Here is a 13,449-nt window from a genome sequence, read left to right as displayed (position 1 = left end):
TTATTAATTTTTAAACTTTTTTCTAGGGGTATTTGATGAAATTAATAAATTTAAGGGGTCTAAAAATAATTAAAAAAATAGACTAATATTTCTCAAATAATGTGCCAAATAATACTTAGGGAATAAGATTGGAAATATGGGTAGAAATAATAAAACAAACGGAGCCTAATTTTTTAAATTATTGCAGCCATTAACTCATTGCCATATGATGTTTTTCTAGACTTCTATTTTATTTTCCTTGTTAAATCATGTTCATGTTACATGTTGAAAAATTTCCTTAATCTATCAGCAGATGTAATACCTAAGATGTTAAAGGTATGTTCCTAACTCAAAATAGTCCTTTAAATGTTAATTTTATGTTAAAAAACATAAAATCTAACTAAGGGCAAAATAGTCAATTCATTTGGAACGGTATGAATCAATTATCCATAGAAAGGCTTAGGGGCAAAATGGTTATTTTGCCTATGGATAAGCATTGAAAAAGTCAAGGATAAGTAAGCTTCATTGCATTTAATGGCATTAATTAAGTTCACGTTTTGAATATGTACCCATTGTGATGGTGTGTCCTTAATCTTTACGTTTTGATTATGTACCCATTGGTGATGGTGGATGACAATGCTACGTTAACAATTACCTCTTACAAACCTCTCTTACAAACCTAATGTGTTATATATTAGTGTTATTATGTTATTTCCATTCTATCCAAGACATCCAACACTACGATAAACACAGGTCATTCCTGGAGGGAACGGTCATCTCCTACGAAGGAACGTCATCTCCTACGAAGGAACGACTGTTCCTTGAGGGAACATGGTTGTTCCTTTAAGGAACAACCGTTTCTTCTCTCTCTTCTCCTTTCTTTCTTCTCTGCTTCTTTCTTCTTCTTAATTCTTCTTCTTCTCTCTTCTCCCTCTTCTTTCTTCTTCTTCTTTCTTTGAGAAATGAGAAACGACTGTTCCTTCCATGAGAAACGGTCATACCTTTATAAAAATCAACCATTCCATAGGTCTAATAAAATCATTTCCTATCGTGGGTATGGTGGAGCTGTCGTGAGTGTCACTCAGCGTTGTGGGAGAGATTTGTTGGCATTGTTTTATTTTTGGTGGATAGCCATCCATTTTTTTGGTAAAAAATAAAAATAAAATATTTCTAAGTTCTGATTTTGTTTTTACCTGTGACGTTTGACAATTTAGCCATCCTTTTACTTATATTGTCAAAAATGATAATTCTTTACCCTTTTTTTTTTTTTTTTCTCATTAGGAAATCATTTCTTTCAAGTTATTAACCAAATACTTGGCGGCAAAACACGGTTCCGGATAGGCAGTCGTGCTTCAGGTCATAAAAAAATTTTGAAAACGAAAAAGCAATCACGTGTTGCACCCGCCAAACTGAGGCCAAAACAGTAATTTAACGTCAACAAATGACGCTCCTCTCTGGCTCTCTCTTTTTCCTTTTTATTTTTATTTTTTTTTACTTGAAAATGAGCGCGCGAAAACTTGTCGAATCTCCCGCGCCTCCGTCACCACATCCTCTTCCTTTATTTTCACGCCTCTCTCACTTATATCAGTCCCCCTCTTTCGCTCAATCAATCTCTCTCAGCTTTAGCAACAATGCACCGTCACCAGCCCCACATTTCGCCGTCCTCCACCACTTCTCCGCCTTCGACTTCAACCTCCGTCCCTCCAAGCGAGCGGCAGTTACAACTGCGGCCGCTGCGGACTCCCCAAGAAAGGCCACAACTGCAACATTGGTGGCACTCCGACATCATCGTCCACTCTTTCCGTTACCACTACGCCCACACCTTCCGATTCTTCCGCCGTGTATCCGCTCCCACTTCACTCTCCGCCAACCGCCCGCCGCGTCACCAGCACTTCTCACACCTCCGTCGAGCTCTTTCGTTTGATATATCGATCTTAGTTTGTATTCTCCGAGAACTGGTTAGTGAACGAGGAGGCGGTGGATCCGGATCCGATTGTGTCCGGCGGCTTGCCGGCGGCGTGTTTGTGGAGGTGCTGCGTAGTTGCCTCCGTGGGGCTGTTGGCGGCGGCTAAGGTGTGTAAGGGATGGAGAGAACCGTCAAGGAGGCTGTGAGGCGCGGAGAGCTCCGGCTTAGGGTGCCGGCGAGAGCTCAGGTCGGATTGTTTGGATCCGTTTTGCAGAAGTGTCCCACCCTTGTTAGACTCTCACTTAGAATGGAAAGGTTAGGTTCCGGGCCATTCACAGTTTCAAATTACCAGATCTGCTAAATTAGACGATGAAAATGAATAAAAATGATGATGATCTGGAACAATTGGAAGAGAAAGTGCATGGTACTGTTTGATCTATGGATATTAGTACAGAAACAGTACGGTACTGTTTGGCTTATGATTGAAATTTAAAATCAAATGCCGTGGATTATGTTAAAATCAATCCTAACACACTTGGTTTAAAATTTGAAGATCTTTATTATATTTGAAAAATTAGAGAATTACCTAAAAGATCAGAGCAATCAAAGATCGTTGATAATATTATCGAAAAGAGTGTAAGGATTGAGTTTTGATCTGATATTTTCTTTTTTTGAAGTTTAATTCTTTATTGGGTGTTGCAGTGATGTAGATGCAACAATGTTAGCGTGCATTGCGTTTTCTTGCCCACATCTGGAGTGTATGGAGATCTCCACATCTGATACTGCAGTCACCGGATCACTGGTTATATTTTATAATCTTATTTTTAAGGTTTTTTAGTTTAAATTTGTTGTTTGAACTTGGTATATTGAATTTTCTCTTTTGATGTTAAGCTTATGGAGTGTGTTTAGTTTGGGTTCCTAGTAGTCAAGGGGTTCCAACTTCCAATTGTATGTTTTGGCTGAAAATGATCTGCATGTTTAAGAGTGAATTATTAAGATAAGGCCTGGGTGTAAGAGATTTCAAAATGAGGTCACTTGTTATTTGGATTAAGGCTTTTAACTATCCATCTTTTATTAGAAGTGTGTATGAGTAGGTGAGATTTAATGTCAACACTTCAAAACGTATAAGATTTTTTTTTCTTCCTGATCTTCGTTTTGTACATTGCCTACACAATATATATATAATATTTTTGGTTGTAATGCATTATGTGATTTCAGATTTGACAGTATCACACATGCCTTCTGTGATGATTCCTTACACATTTCAAGTTGTTAAGCCTCTGAAATAGTTTAGTACTACAATTGGGAACCTTTTAAATTTTGGGTTCTCTTCTAAAACTCCAAATATGTATTGACCATTAGGTTTTTTATAATACTTGCTTTACGTTTGCTTTGTGTAGAAATGGCTGGTCTGATACTATTGAAAGGTGTGTACTTGATTAATCTGTTTGGTAATTGTTTTTCATATGTAGAGATGAATTGGTCGTTTTGTTGCTGATAAACGATGTCTTACAAATCTTAAGATGGAAGGGTGTTCTATTTAGGAGGGTTTGGCCTCTGCTCCTCAAGTCTTCTACGCTTTGGCTTTCAGATCTTACCTCTCCTCCTAAGTGGTAACTAGTCTTTTTATTCTCTCTCGAATGGCAAATTAGGCAAATTCTATTTACCATATCAATCTGTCTTTATGCAGGTCTTCAACTGTCCCAATCTAAAGGAGATATCTATGGAATTTTCTCGCCAAGAGAATGACAGTACTGATCTAACTGCCATGGCTGATGGTTGGTGAGGAATTGTCCAAGGTTGCAAAACATACACTTTGCATCACACTCGACTTTCTCATGCTGTTGTGCTTGCCATCACAGCTGCAAGCTTAAGGTTTGTCAATTATCTGTTAATTGTTGTTGTCAGTCATGTTGCACATTCACTCGTGACAAAATATGGAAATTACAATCATTCTTACCTCATTTACCTGTTCAGTTAACTAGTGGTTTTATGTTACACTTATATGCTATTTGAAGAGATAATTATTGATTAAAGCGTTCTGTCATTCAGGGGGTTGCGAATGCTTTCACTTGTACTTGGTTGAAATTACTGATGCATCGTTTGCTGCCATTGCTTCAACCTATTCAAAGTTGGTTTACTTGATCTGAGCGGGTAATTTTGTTTATTCCGTCTTCTTTAGATAATAGTTGTGTCCATAAGTTAAGCTTTACGGTTGTATGTTTAATATCACCACTTCAATTGCAGGTCTAGTATCAGTGACAGTGGCATTGGAATGATCTGCATGTGTTTCCCAATACTCTGTCAAGACTCCTCCTTGCTCTTTGTCCTAACATTACTTCAAGTAATCTCCAGCTCCTGGCTCTAATCGATGGCATAATTTAATTCTATAATGTCTCGTGTGTATTCTTTTTCATTTTAACTTATGCTAACTATCGTGCTGCTTGGACTCTCCGGTGGCATTCAGTTTGCTACAGCACAACTACCTCTTCTCGAACTCATGGACTGTGGAATGTCCATGTTGATCCCAATTCTGAAAACAGAAACTCTGATGAGGCCAGTGAATTTGAGTTACGAGTGCCTTCAATACAAACTACATATTATGTACCAGAAGCTGATTATTAACCATTGCCGCTTAAAAAAACTAAGCTTGGGGTTGCTCTGGATTAGATGTAAGATCTATATAAAATTCAATTTGTGTATACCTACATATTTTGCTCTGGTGGTTCTTAACTTGTGTATTTAAATGCAGGCTCTATTTTTAAACTGTCCGGAACTCAATGATCGTGATTTTGAATTCCTGTAGAAACTTACGCCAGGTATAGTACTTGAAGTTGCCTCTCTTTCTCTTGAATTTGATGATCAATTTGACACATGGCGTAGATTGAGTTAATCTAACTTGTGTCAACATATTCAAGACGCTGCTACTTCAGTGCCCCAAGTTAGAAAGTGTGCATGCCTCAGGGTGTCAAGAGTTAATGATTGGGACCATTCAGAGCCAGGTCAATGGTGTATTGCTCCTTTGGAGAATCAATATGCATTCAAACGTTCAGCCGATGGTTCAAAGAGAGTTCGTTTGCCACATTCTTTTGTCAGGTAAAATAAAAAAATTGTCTCAATGCAAAACCTGTATTTGGATGTAGGAAAGATAATACTTGGTAGTACAAGATAAATTCTAAGTTGTAAACGACAATAACCAATATATTATGATTTATTTATCAGCACAGAGCTTCTCCTTGAGTATCTATATTATAACTATAAATTATACGAATTTTGGGAAATAATCCTAATTCCATAATAAAAGATTTTGGTTGTTGTCAATGCATCTTATGTTACGTTATTTTGTTGGCAGCAACCATCTGATGATGACATGAAGCGAAGGAGGTTGGAAGCGGCAATGTAACATTCTGTGGACTGATCCAAAATTTCTTTAGGACACCATTCTTTCGTACACATGGTGCAATTTCTTGTTTGTTGTGATGTTAATTTCAGAGGTTTGACCTGGATGGATGAAAAGGTTATAATTGTTTAAATTGCTGGCTAGGGGGGCAGCTGCCTTGTAGAAATACATTTTCGCAAACACAAGTGAGGTTTTTAGTCATATTGGGAGAAATATAATATATACTGAAGTTTTGTATATAAAAACACGTCTCTTATCTGAAACTATAAAGTATAAATACACCATTATAACCTTTTTGATATTTAAGTCACCTGTATGTATTTAAAAAAGTGTAAAATGATTAATAAATCAAAGTGTATAAATTATTAATTAGAGTAGTATTTTGGTGTAAAGTGTGTTCATTATTCAACATATCTCTTTATCTTAGCCTTTCGCCTCTCCCTTTTTAAATTTATAGAGCTTTATAATCGCTCATGTGATGGAGGAAATGGACAATAATCATCACTTAACTTCAGCTTGTTTACCTAATGGGTGGTTGTCTAACTGTTTCTAAGCACATGTTTGATCAATATTAGGCATTCCTTCTCATTTTAGGCCATCTTTGTATGGGTATTGAGCCTTAAATTTTATCCCAACATTTAAAAAAATAAATAAATGAAATGATCCTAAATTTGTTTGGTTTCTTATTGAACTCTTTTATTAGCCGAATATAAGTACAGTTATACCTTAATAAATTCAATAAATTAATAATCTCGATTAAATAATGTTTTTAGCCGGTCTCAACTTGGGATCAACGTGGCAAAATAATAATTTGCTAAATTTATAAAATAATATTTTTTATAAAAAAACACATGGTTCCACTTAATATATAAATTAATAATCTTCTTATACATCAAAATTATATATGCATGACTCAATTAAGAGGGCTTTGTAAAATATGACTCCAATGTTACTTGTTTCCTCTTGAAATCGATGTCTTCTCGAACCTTATCTCTAACAATTTCCTATAGAGTATAGACTAGTCTCTATACCATATTAACTTTTAGTTATAAGCTAGGTTCATGATGTTATTTCTAACTGTTATTCCTTATACTATATTGACTCTGCATAATATGTACAGACATTAAGTTCACATGTTTTGGAAAAAGGAAATAAAGAATGCTTGAAAATTAATAATTTATTAATTTATAAGATTAAATAATATATCAATTAATTATAATTTTTCATGATACCAGGAATATTAATTTATCAAAGTTAGAACTGTATTAAGACTCCTTGCCATAAAAAAACATCATAAGATATGTAAAAAATTAAAGTAATAAATGCATAATTTATAAAATAAGATCTAGGATGATTTTATTTTATTTTTTTAATTCATCTAAGTAAAGGACCACTGCTTACCACTTGGCACTTCCTCCTTTGCCTTCACACATGAAATTAAATAGATGCAAACAACTTGATAGAGCTAAGAGTAAAAATATAATGAAATGGATATGGAGACCAAATTCTTATTGTTAATTATATTTGTTATCAAGGCAGCCGCGTTTATTTGATTTTGGAATTTATGGTGGCTTTAACCTTTGCAGTGAGCCAGTGAAAGCATTTATATGAAAAGTCAACTTCAATAAATATGGGTTAGGTTAAAATTATCTCGAAAGTTTCAAAAAAATTATTAAAAGAATGTTCAAATGGGAATTTCACATTATAAGTAAAGGTAAAATTGGAATTAATATTAATTCCACTTCTCTACAAACAACCCAAAAATTCAAATTAAACGATCCATTTCACATTCAAAATCAATTAATCTTCTTTTAATACAGATCAAAAATAAAAAATGAATTCCCAAACCGAAATCTCTAAAGTCTAAAAAATCGAAGTCAAGTAAGCTTAAATAACACGGTGAAAAATCAACAATAGTGATTTGAGGTTGGCTTAAGCGTCGAGCTTCAAAATGAAAGAAGAAAAAGAAATGTGATGAATGCGTTGTTGCTAAGGCTATCGATAATTGTGGCAATGGCCTTGCCATTAGCAACCGAGTATCGGTCGCCACCATATTTTTCAGATTTAGAGTTCAATGAAAAGAAATGAGTGGGGAAAGGAAGAAAATAAAAATAAAAGAAAAAGGAAAGGAAAAAAATAGATTATTATAAATTATAATAAAGGTATAATATACATTTCATATTTTACCAAAAATAAATTAAAGAATTCCATTGGTATTTGTTTGATAATTTCTGAAACCTTAAAAATAACTCAATAATGATATAGAAAATAAAAGGAGGTAGTTATGGGTCAATAATGAGATGTACAACACAACAATGAATTAAATTGAACAACTCAGCTAAATGAATGCACCAATCAATTAAAAGTGTGTACAACTTAAGTCTTTACNCCAATAAAAATACTTTTAATTTTTATTATTTATATATGTTTAGCTAACTCTAATCAATACATTTTTTTCTTTTATAATTCCATGTGAAATCATCTTGTTGTGCATAGCTAGATATATATTGAAAGTCGCATGTATTCCATTTTGGGTTTTAAATAATGGTACTATCATGATATGATATTAATGTTACTATAATTAAATATTTGTTTGTTATAAATATTTAATTCAATAATTATCAATCATGTTAATTATAAAAGTAAACAAAAATTAAAAAAATTTAATATTTCACGTAAAAACAGAGGAAGTTTATAATACTACTATGGTATTTATTTATGTTATACCACAAGTTAGTATATGCATGTTGTCATGTTGGGATATTGTGGCTCGTTTTCCTATTTATTTTCATGTAAAATTATATGTCTTTAGAAAAATCATTTAATAAAGAGTATAATTGTAATTAAGAATAGAATTATGGGAGTCTTATTAGGAATTGAAATATGAATCCTATTAGAGATAAAATATCTCATATCCTACCTATAAATATATGGGTGATAACCAATTCAAGCTTATAAGAGAATATAAGAACACAAAATATTTAGTGTAAGGGTTATTAAATACCATGAGTGGAGTGTCTTGGAAATTATGATTGTTTTCACTCTGTTAATTATATATCGAGTTTATAGTATTGTGTACTCTTATATATCGTGTTCATGAAACTATAACGAAATTCTCTCATCTGTAGATGTAGACGAGTTATGTCGAACCACGTAAATATCGTATCACTTTGTATAGTGTGATTTTATTTATATATTATTAATTTAGAAGGTATGTTTTCTGTTGTCCAATCTCCTAACAATGCATGTCAAATAATTATCGAATTTAATAATTATCATGTCATTATAAATTTAAGCATAGATGAGGAAAAAAAAAAAAAAAAAACTTAGAGGTGAATGACAAAAATTCATTGGACAATGGTATAGATGATGTGATATCACGGCGGTATTCTAAATATTTTTTTCGTCAAATATATAAGTTGTAGCGATTTTGTAAGTTCACCAAGAGGAGAGGGCCTAGCCAACACTGCAATTAATTTACATATCCGATGATTTTACACTAATGATTTAGGTAATTAGAACTCAAAATGTACTAAGTTTGAATTAAACATGGTCATCACGAGTCTCATCAGAAGCGCCAAGGCCTAATTTGCTAAGGTGTGTGTGAATATCCGGAAGGTGATCGTCTATTAATTTAGGCCTTTCTGGCTGCACCCAACGCCCTTCGTAGTTCCTCACCATTCCCTTGTTCGCATCTTGCCTCCAACACGGTGGAACCAAGTAATGATCTTTCAAAAAATCAGTCGCCTTGTTCACCAGCGCCGGATCTCTCCCAGTTGCCAGCACAAATCTATGCCCTTTTCCATGGTATCTGCATTGCATTAGCAAACAGTTAATACTCAGCACCCACAGTTTCAGCACTTCAAAACAACCAAGAAAGTTTTTCTTTATTCACTTGTTTCTGTTAACTTATAGTGATAGCTCACCTACATATAATGAATCAGACCAATTTAGTAGCTGTATTGATTCAGCTATTGGTTGGTTTGTTGTTTTTAAAACTAGTTTATTAACTGTTTGGATTAAGAAAACTGAAAATCAAACAGTTGCTAATTGCTGGGGAGTGGGGACATAAGCTGTAACCTGAAGTGAAATGGAAACTGGTGCAATTATTTAGTATTATTAACAGTGAATGTTTGGTCTGGCTATAAGCAATTGGTGATCATGGCATGGGGACACGATAGAGTTTCATATTATTAAATGATTTTCCAGCTAGCCATCCCAACATCCTATACAAACTAATAATGCCATAGTATCATCAACCAATCTTTCAATGGCATGAGGGTACTAGTAATTAGTTTGATTTTTTTTATCAGAACCCATCTGTATAGTTCCCTATGCATCCCACATGCTGATCTGCGTTTCAATATAAACTGATGCATTTGGATTGGTGAAAATAAAAAATGAAATTCAATTATCAAAGTGTGAATGTAAGGTGCCTTATAGCCAAAATCAGTAAAACATATGAACTGAACAATGGAGCGGTGCAAATGGTGAATACTAACCCGTCAAGCAAATGCAGGAGAGCCTCCAAATCATGAGCACAAACGGGATCATTAGTCTGTTTCAAGAACGGAGAGTTCTTATGATCCAACGCCAACTCAACTCCCACATGCGAGTAACTCCATGGCGATCCCCCCGCCACCTTCATCAACACCGGCCACACATTCTCGTTCAAGAAAAACCCCGGAGATTTTGGCACGATATCATTCACATTCACCACCCTCAACACCTTCACCCCCAGCGTCTCCATCCTCTCCTTGAACCTCACATTCCCCACCCGCGGCCCTGAGAACGAAAACACCGAAACCGGCACCGCCCGACTGTCTTCCATCACATTCAAACCAGCTTCAGCTATATCATAAGCACTTAATATCGCCAAAGCGCTCCCAAGACTGTGGCCTGTAATCGTAATACTAATTTCTTCGTCGCAGTACATTTCTAATAATTTCTTAACTGTGGTTAGAATTTGTTCCCGGGCGGAGAATTTACAGAACCGGCAGTTGACATCTTTATCAGTATATAGATCCAAGAACCCGGATTCGACTTTCACGGTGTGATCCGGACACGGGATTTTGTTGTTGGAAATGGGCTTGAGGAAGTCCATTAAATCGGCAATCCACTCGAGGCGAGTCACGGTGCCCCTCCATGCAATGGTTATGTCACGGCGGCCTAACCTCTTGGTGGTTTCGTCGTTCGAAACGGCGACGTATCCAATCCAGTTGGCGTTCTTGCTCCAGACTTTCGGCCACCGAGATTTTTTGAAGAAATTCGGGAGGTTTATGTTGGAGGTCGCGTAGAGATAACGAAACACATCGTAGCCGTGATGTTCCATGCCCAGAGAGGAGAAGAAATTACGATGCATGAATCGACAGCTTCCACAGTACTTCGAAAACGGGTCGAAGTCGAAACCGTCGTAGCAAGCTTGCGCCATCTCACCGTACCGGATGAGTTCGGATCTCAGAAGCGGGTCCATCGGATCGAGCATGCCCACCCAGTCGTCTTGACCGTGGATTTCTCGCCATACTTCAGCTAGTTTTCTCTCTTCACTGTCGTTTCCAGAGTTTTCTTCAACTGTTTGTTCGTCTTTCGTTTGTCTTCTCTTTCCCAGTTCGGTGATGGCGGCGATCAAAGACTCGTTAGTCTCTGACATGACTCGAGACACGAAAGGGTTTTTTTTTGCAAAGTTTATGGAATTGGAGGGACTGGACTGAGATGAAAGTGGTGAAAGAAAGCATTTTTCCGGGCGGAGAATGTGGTGTGACTGGTGTTGAAGAGGAATGTTGGAGGGAGAAAAGGCGGCCATTGAAGTGGTAGTGAGAGCAGAAAGAGGGAGAAATGATAAATAAATTAATAAAAATGGAGGATGAATTGATGTTCTCAACGTTATCTTGTAAATATATAAAACATGAGTATGAATATTTAAAATGCATGTGGATCATGTGGTTTCGTTCCCCTTGGTCAATCGAGATATCCTACTATTATTCTAGGTTTTCGCTTTTAAGTTTTAACTTCACGAAAGTTCGCTCTGTGTTGTCTGCTAGCTACCAAATATACATAATGCCAAAAACCCCAACCTAAAATACAAATTTTTTAGAATTTAAAATTTCACTTCAAAAGTCTTTTTCCATGGATGAAAGATTACATGATCTGATACCTAAGCACGTTTAAATGCTTCTTTGAATAACAAAAAGCATTTGTTTCTCTTCCCATACAGGCTTCACCACATTTCCTATTCCTCCCATTTTGTCAAAATTAAACTAGTATAACGTAGGATATTGCCAACACATATTTACCTATTACTCGTTTATAATTTCCCACTTGACCACCTTCTTTAATCAGCTTTTTCTATGGTCAATACTTTCTCCTGCTCTTTCAAGATTTTGGTAGAGTTAGAAGTAAAACTATTGGATTGATCAGACATGATAAAATTAACAAAAATAATAATAATAATAAAAGAAAACTATCGCACACAAATACCATAATTTACACGGTTCGATTAAATTTATTTACATCCATAAGACGTAACTAATCCAGTAGAAATATTAAAACCATGTATAATACAAGAATAATTACTCAAATGTAACCCTAACCTAAGTCCTGAATACTTGTACATCTGCCACAATTTGATTATTCAAATCCCTAAGAAAAATTATTCGTAATTTTCTAGTCAATCAAAATTGATCTCAAAATTGTATTAAATAACAGCTATAATATACTAAACTCTCACATACAATTTTACAGTGAGGTTAAGCTAAACCTATTCACAAAGTTGATTTTTTCTCAAATTGTACTCAAATCCCTCCTTAAAAAAAAAAAAAAAAAAAAAGAATTACTATATTATACATGAATTTGAGCCAATATTTATTGGTAGGAAGGAATGGGTCCAATACCTTACGGAATTCCACCTAATTCAGAGGTATTAAAAGACTATAGAAGAAACCCTAACTTTATTAATAACTTCTAAAAGGCATTATTTGTAGGGCTCCTTTGGCTATCTAACTATCTCTAGATATATCGTCAATTATATTATTAACTATAACATACGATCTTTTATTTTAATCTATAAAATTTTGAAGGGTTTGGAATCTTATACAGCTTTTAAATATCTGTACAATTATTAAATAGATAATGTCATGTTGTACTGTATACATATCTCAGAATTAAAGATTATAGCTCTACCTTCTTCGACTTGTAAATATTATATGCTTCATTTATGTATTTTTTTTTTTATAAATAGAGAAGTAGTTCAGCTAGCTGTTAAATCACATGGGCTTAATTAGAACTAAGAAATAAAAATCAATTTGACCATAGACCATGACCATGTCAAAAACTTCAAAAATAAATGATTACGTTTGCTAAATTCGGAGTATTACATCATGAAAAAATTAATTAAAGTCGTTTTTCGTGGGTAGACAAAGACAAACTAATTGCTTTAAGTTTGACTAATTAAAAACTAATTGTGATTAATTTTTGTTGTTAATAGTAGTCAAATTTAATTTGATTTCTTCTTCTTTATATATATCAATTGGGTCTAGATGCTGTTATTTTATGTGTTTGTGTTTGTTTTGTGTGTAACAATCAAGGCCATATTAATATTGGAATTTAGAAAAGTGTTAGTCTTATAAAGACAAATACAAAGAGAGCATACAAAGATGATTGCTATCCTTGATCTTTATGATTTCTCTCTCTCTCTCTCTTTCTTTCTCTTTTTCCGTTTTTTCTTTATTTTTTTCTTCACTTTGTAGTCTTCTTTGTATAAGTCTTTGTAATGATAACATTTTTCTAGAATTTAATGGAGTTAAAGCAAGTCAGATTAGTATTTTTATGCATATTAATAGGTTCATATGAATCACGATGTAATTAATTTATTTGTAGTCAAATTAAGTATTTGACTAGTTGGGTTCTAATCTCTCTTTTTGTTTATAGATGCATATAATATTTACATTAACAATTATGAGTGGTTTTGAAATTAATGATTGATAAATTAATTAACATACTTTTCACATTTTGTTTGACATAATAGAATAAGACTTCTGCACAAATTCAAATCCTTAATCTAGTAATTTATATATCTTCTTTCTTGTTTTTAGATTAAGGTACGTATAGATTAATAGATATATGGATTCCTCTAACTACAACCTATAACTTATTTATTTATTTAATT

At 34.2% G+C, this 13,449-nt stretch overlaps 1 protein-coding gene and 1 pseudogene across 1 annotated transcript; one reads left to right on the top strand and one right to left on the bottom strand.

The window, feature by feature from the left end:
• Positions 1 to 1,480: 1,480 nt before the first annotated feature.
• LOC116116938 lies at positions 1,481 to 5,288 on the top strand (annotated as a pseudogene).
• Positions 5,289 to 8,657: 3,369 nt separating this feature from the next.
• Positions 8,658 to 11,140, bottom strand: LOC116116935 (phospholipase A1-Igamma1, chloroplastic-like). Its single transcript, XM_031402972.1, has 2 exons — positions 9,788 to 11,140; positions 8,658 to 9,096 (listed from the first exon to the last, which is right to left on the bottom strand). The coding sequence occupies exons 1-2, from the start codon at positions 11,086 to 11,088 to the stop codon at positions 8,829 to 8,831; spliced, it is 1,569 nt and encodes a 522-aa protein (XP_031258832.1). The 5' UTR covers positions 11,089 to 11,140; the 3' UTR covers positions 8,658 to 8,828.
• Positions 11,141 to 13,449: the final 2,309 nt, after the last annotated feature.

Source organism: Pistacia vera, unplaced genomic scaffold, assembly GCF_008641045.1.
Source record: "Pistacia vera cultivar Batoury unplaced genomic scaffold, PisVer_v2 Contig79, whole genome shotgun sequence".
In the NCBI taxonomy this organism is placed as follows: Eukaryota; Viridiplantae; Streptophyta; class Magnoliopsida; order Sapindales; family Anacardiaceae; genus Pistacia; species Pistacia vera.
Note: the sequence above shows the minus strand (reverse complement) of the source record. Positions and strands in the feature narration are given on the sequence as shown.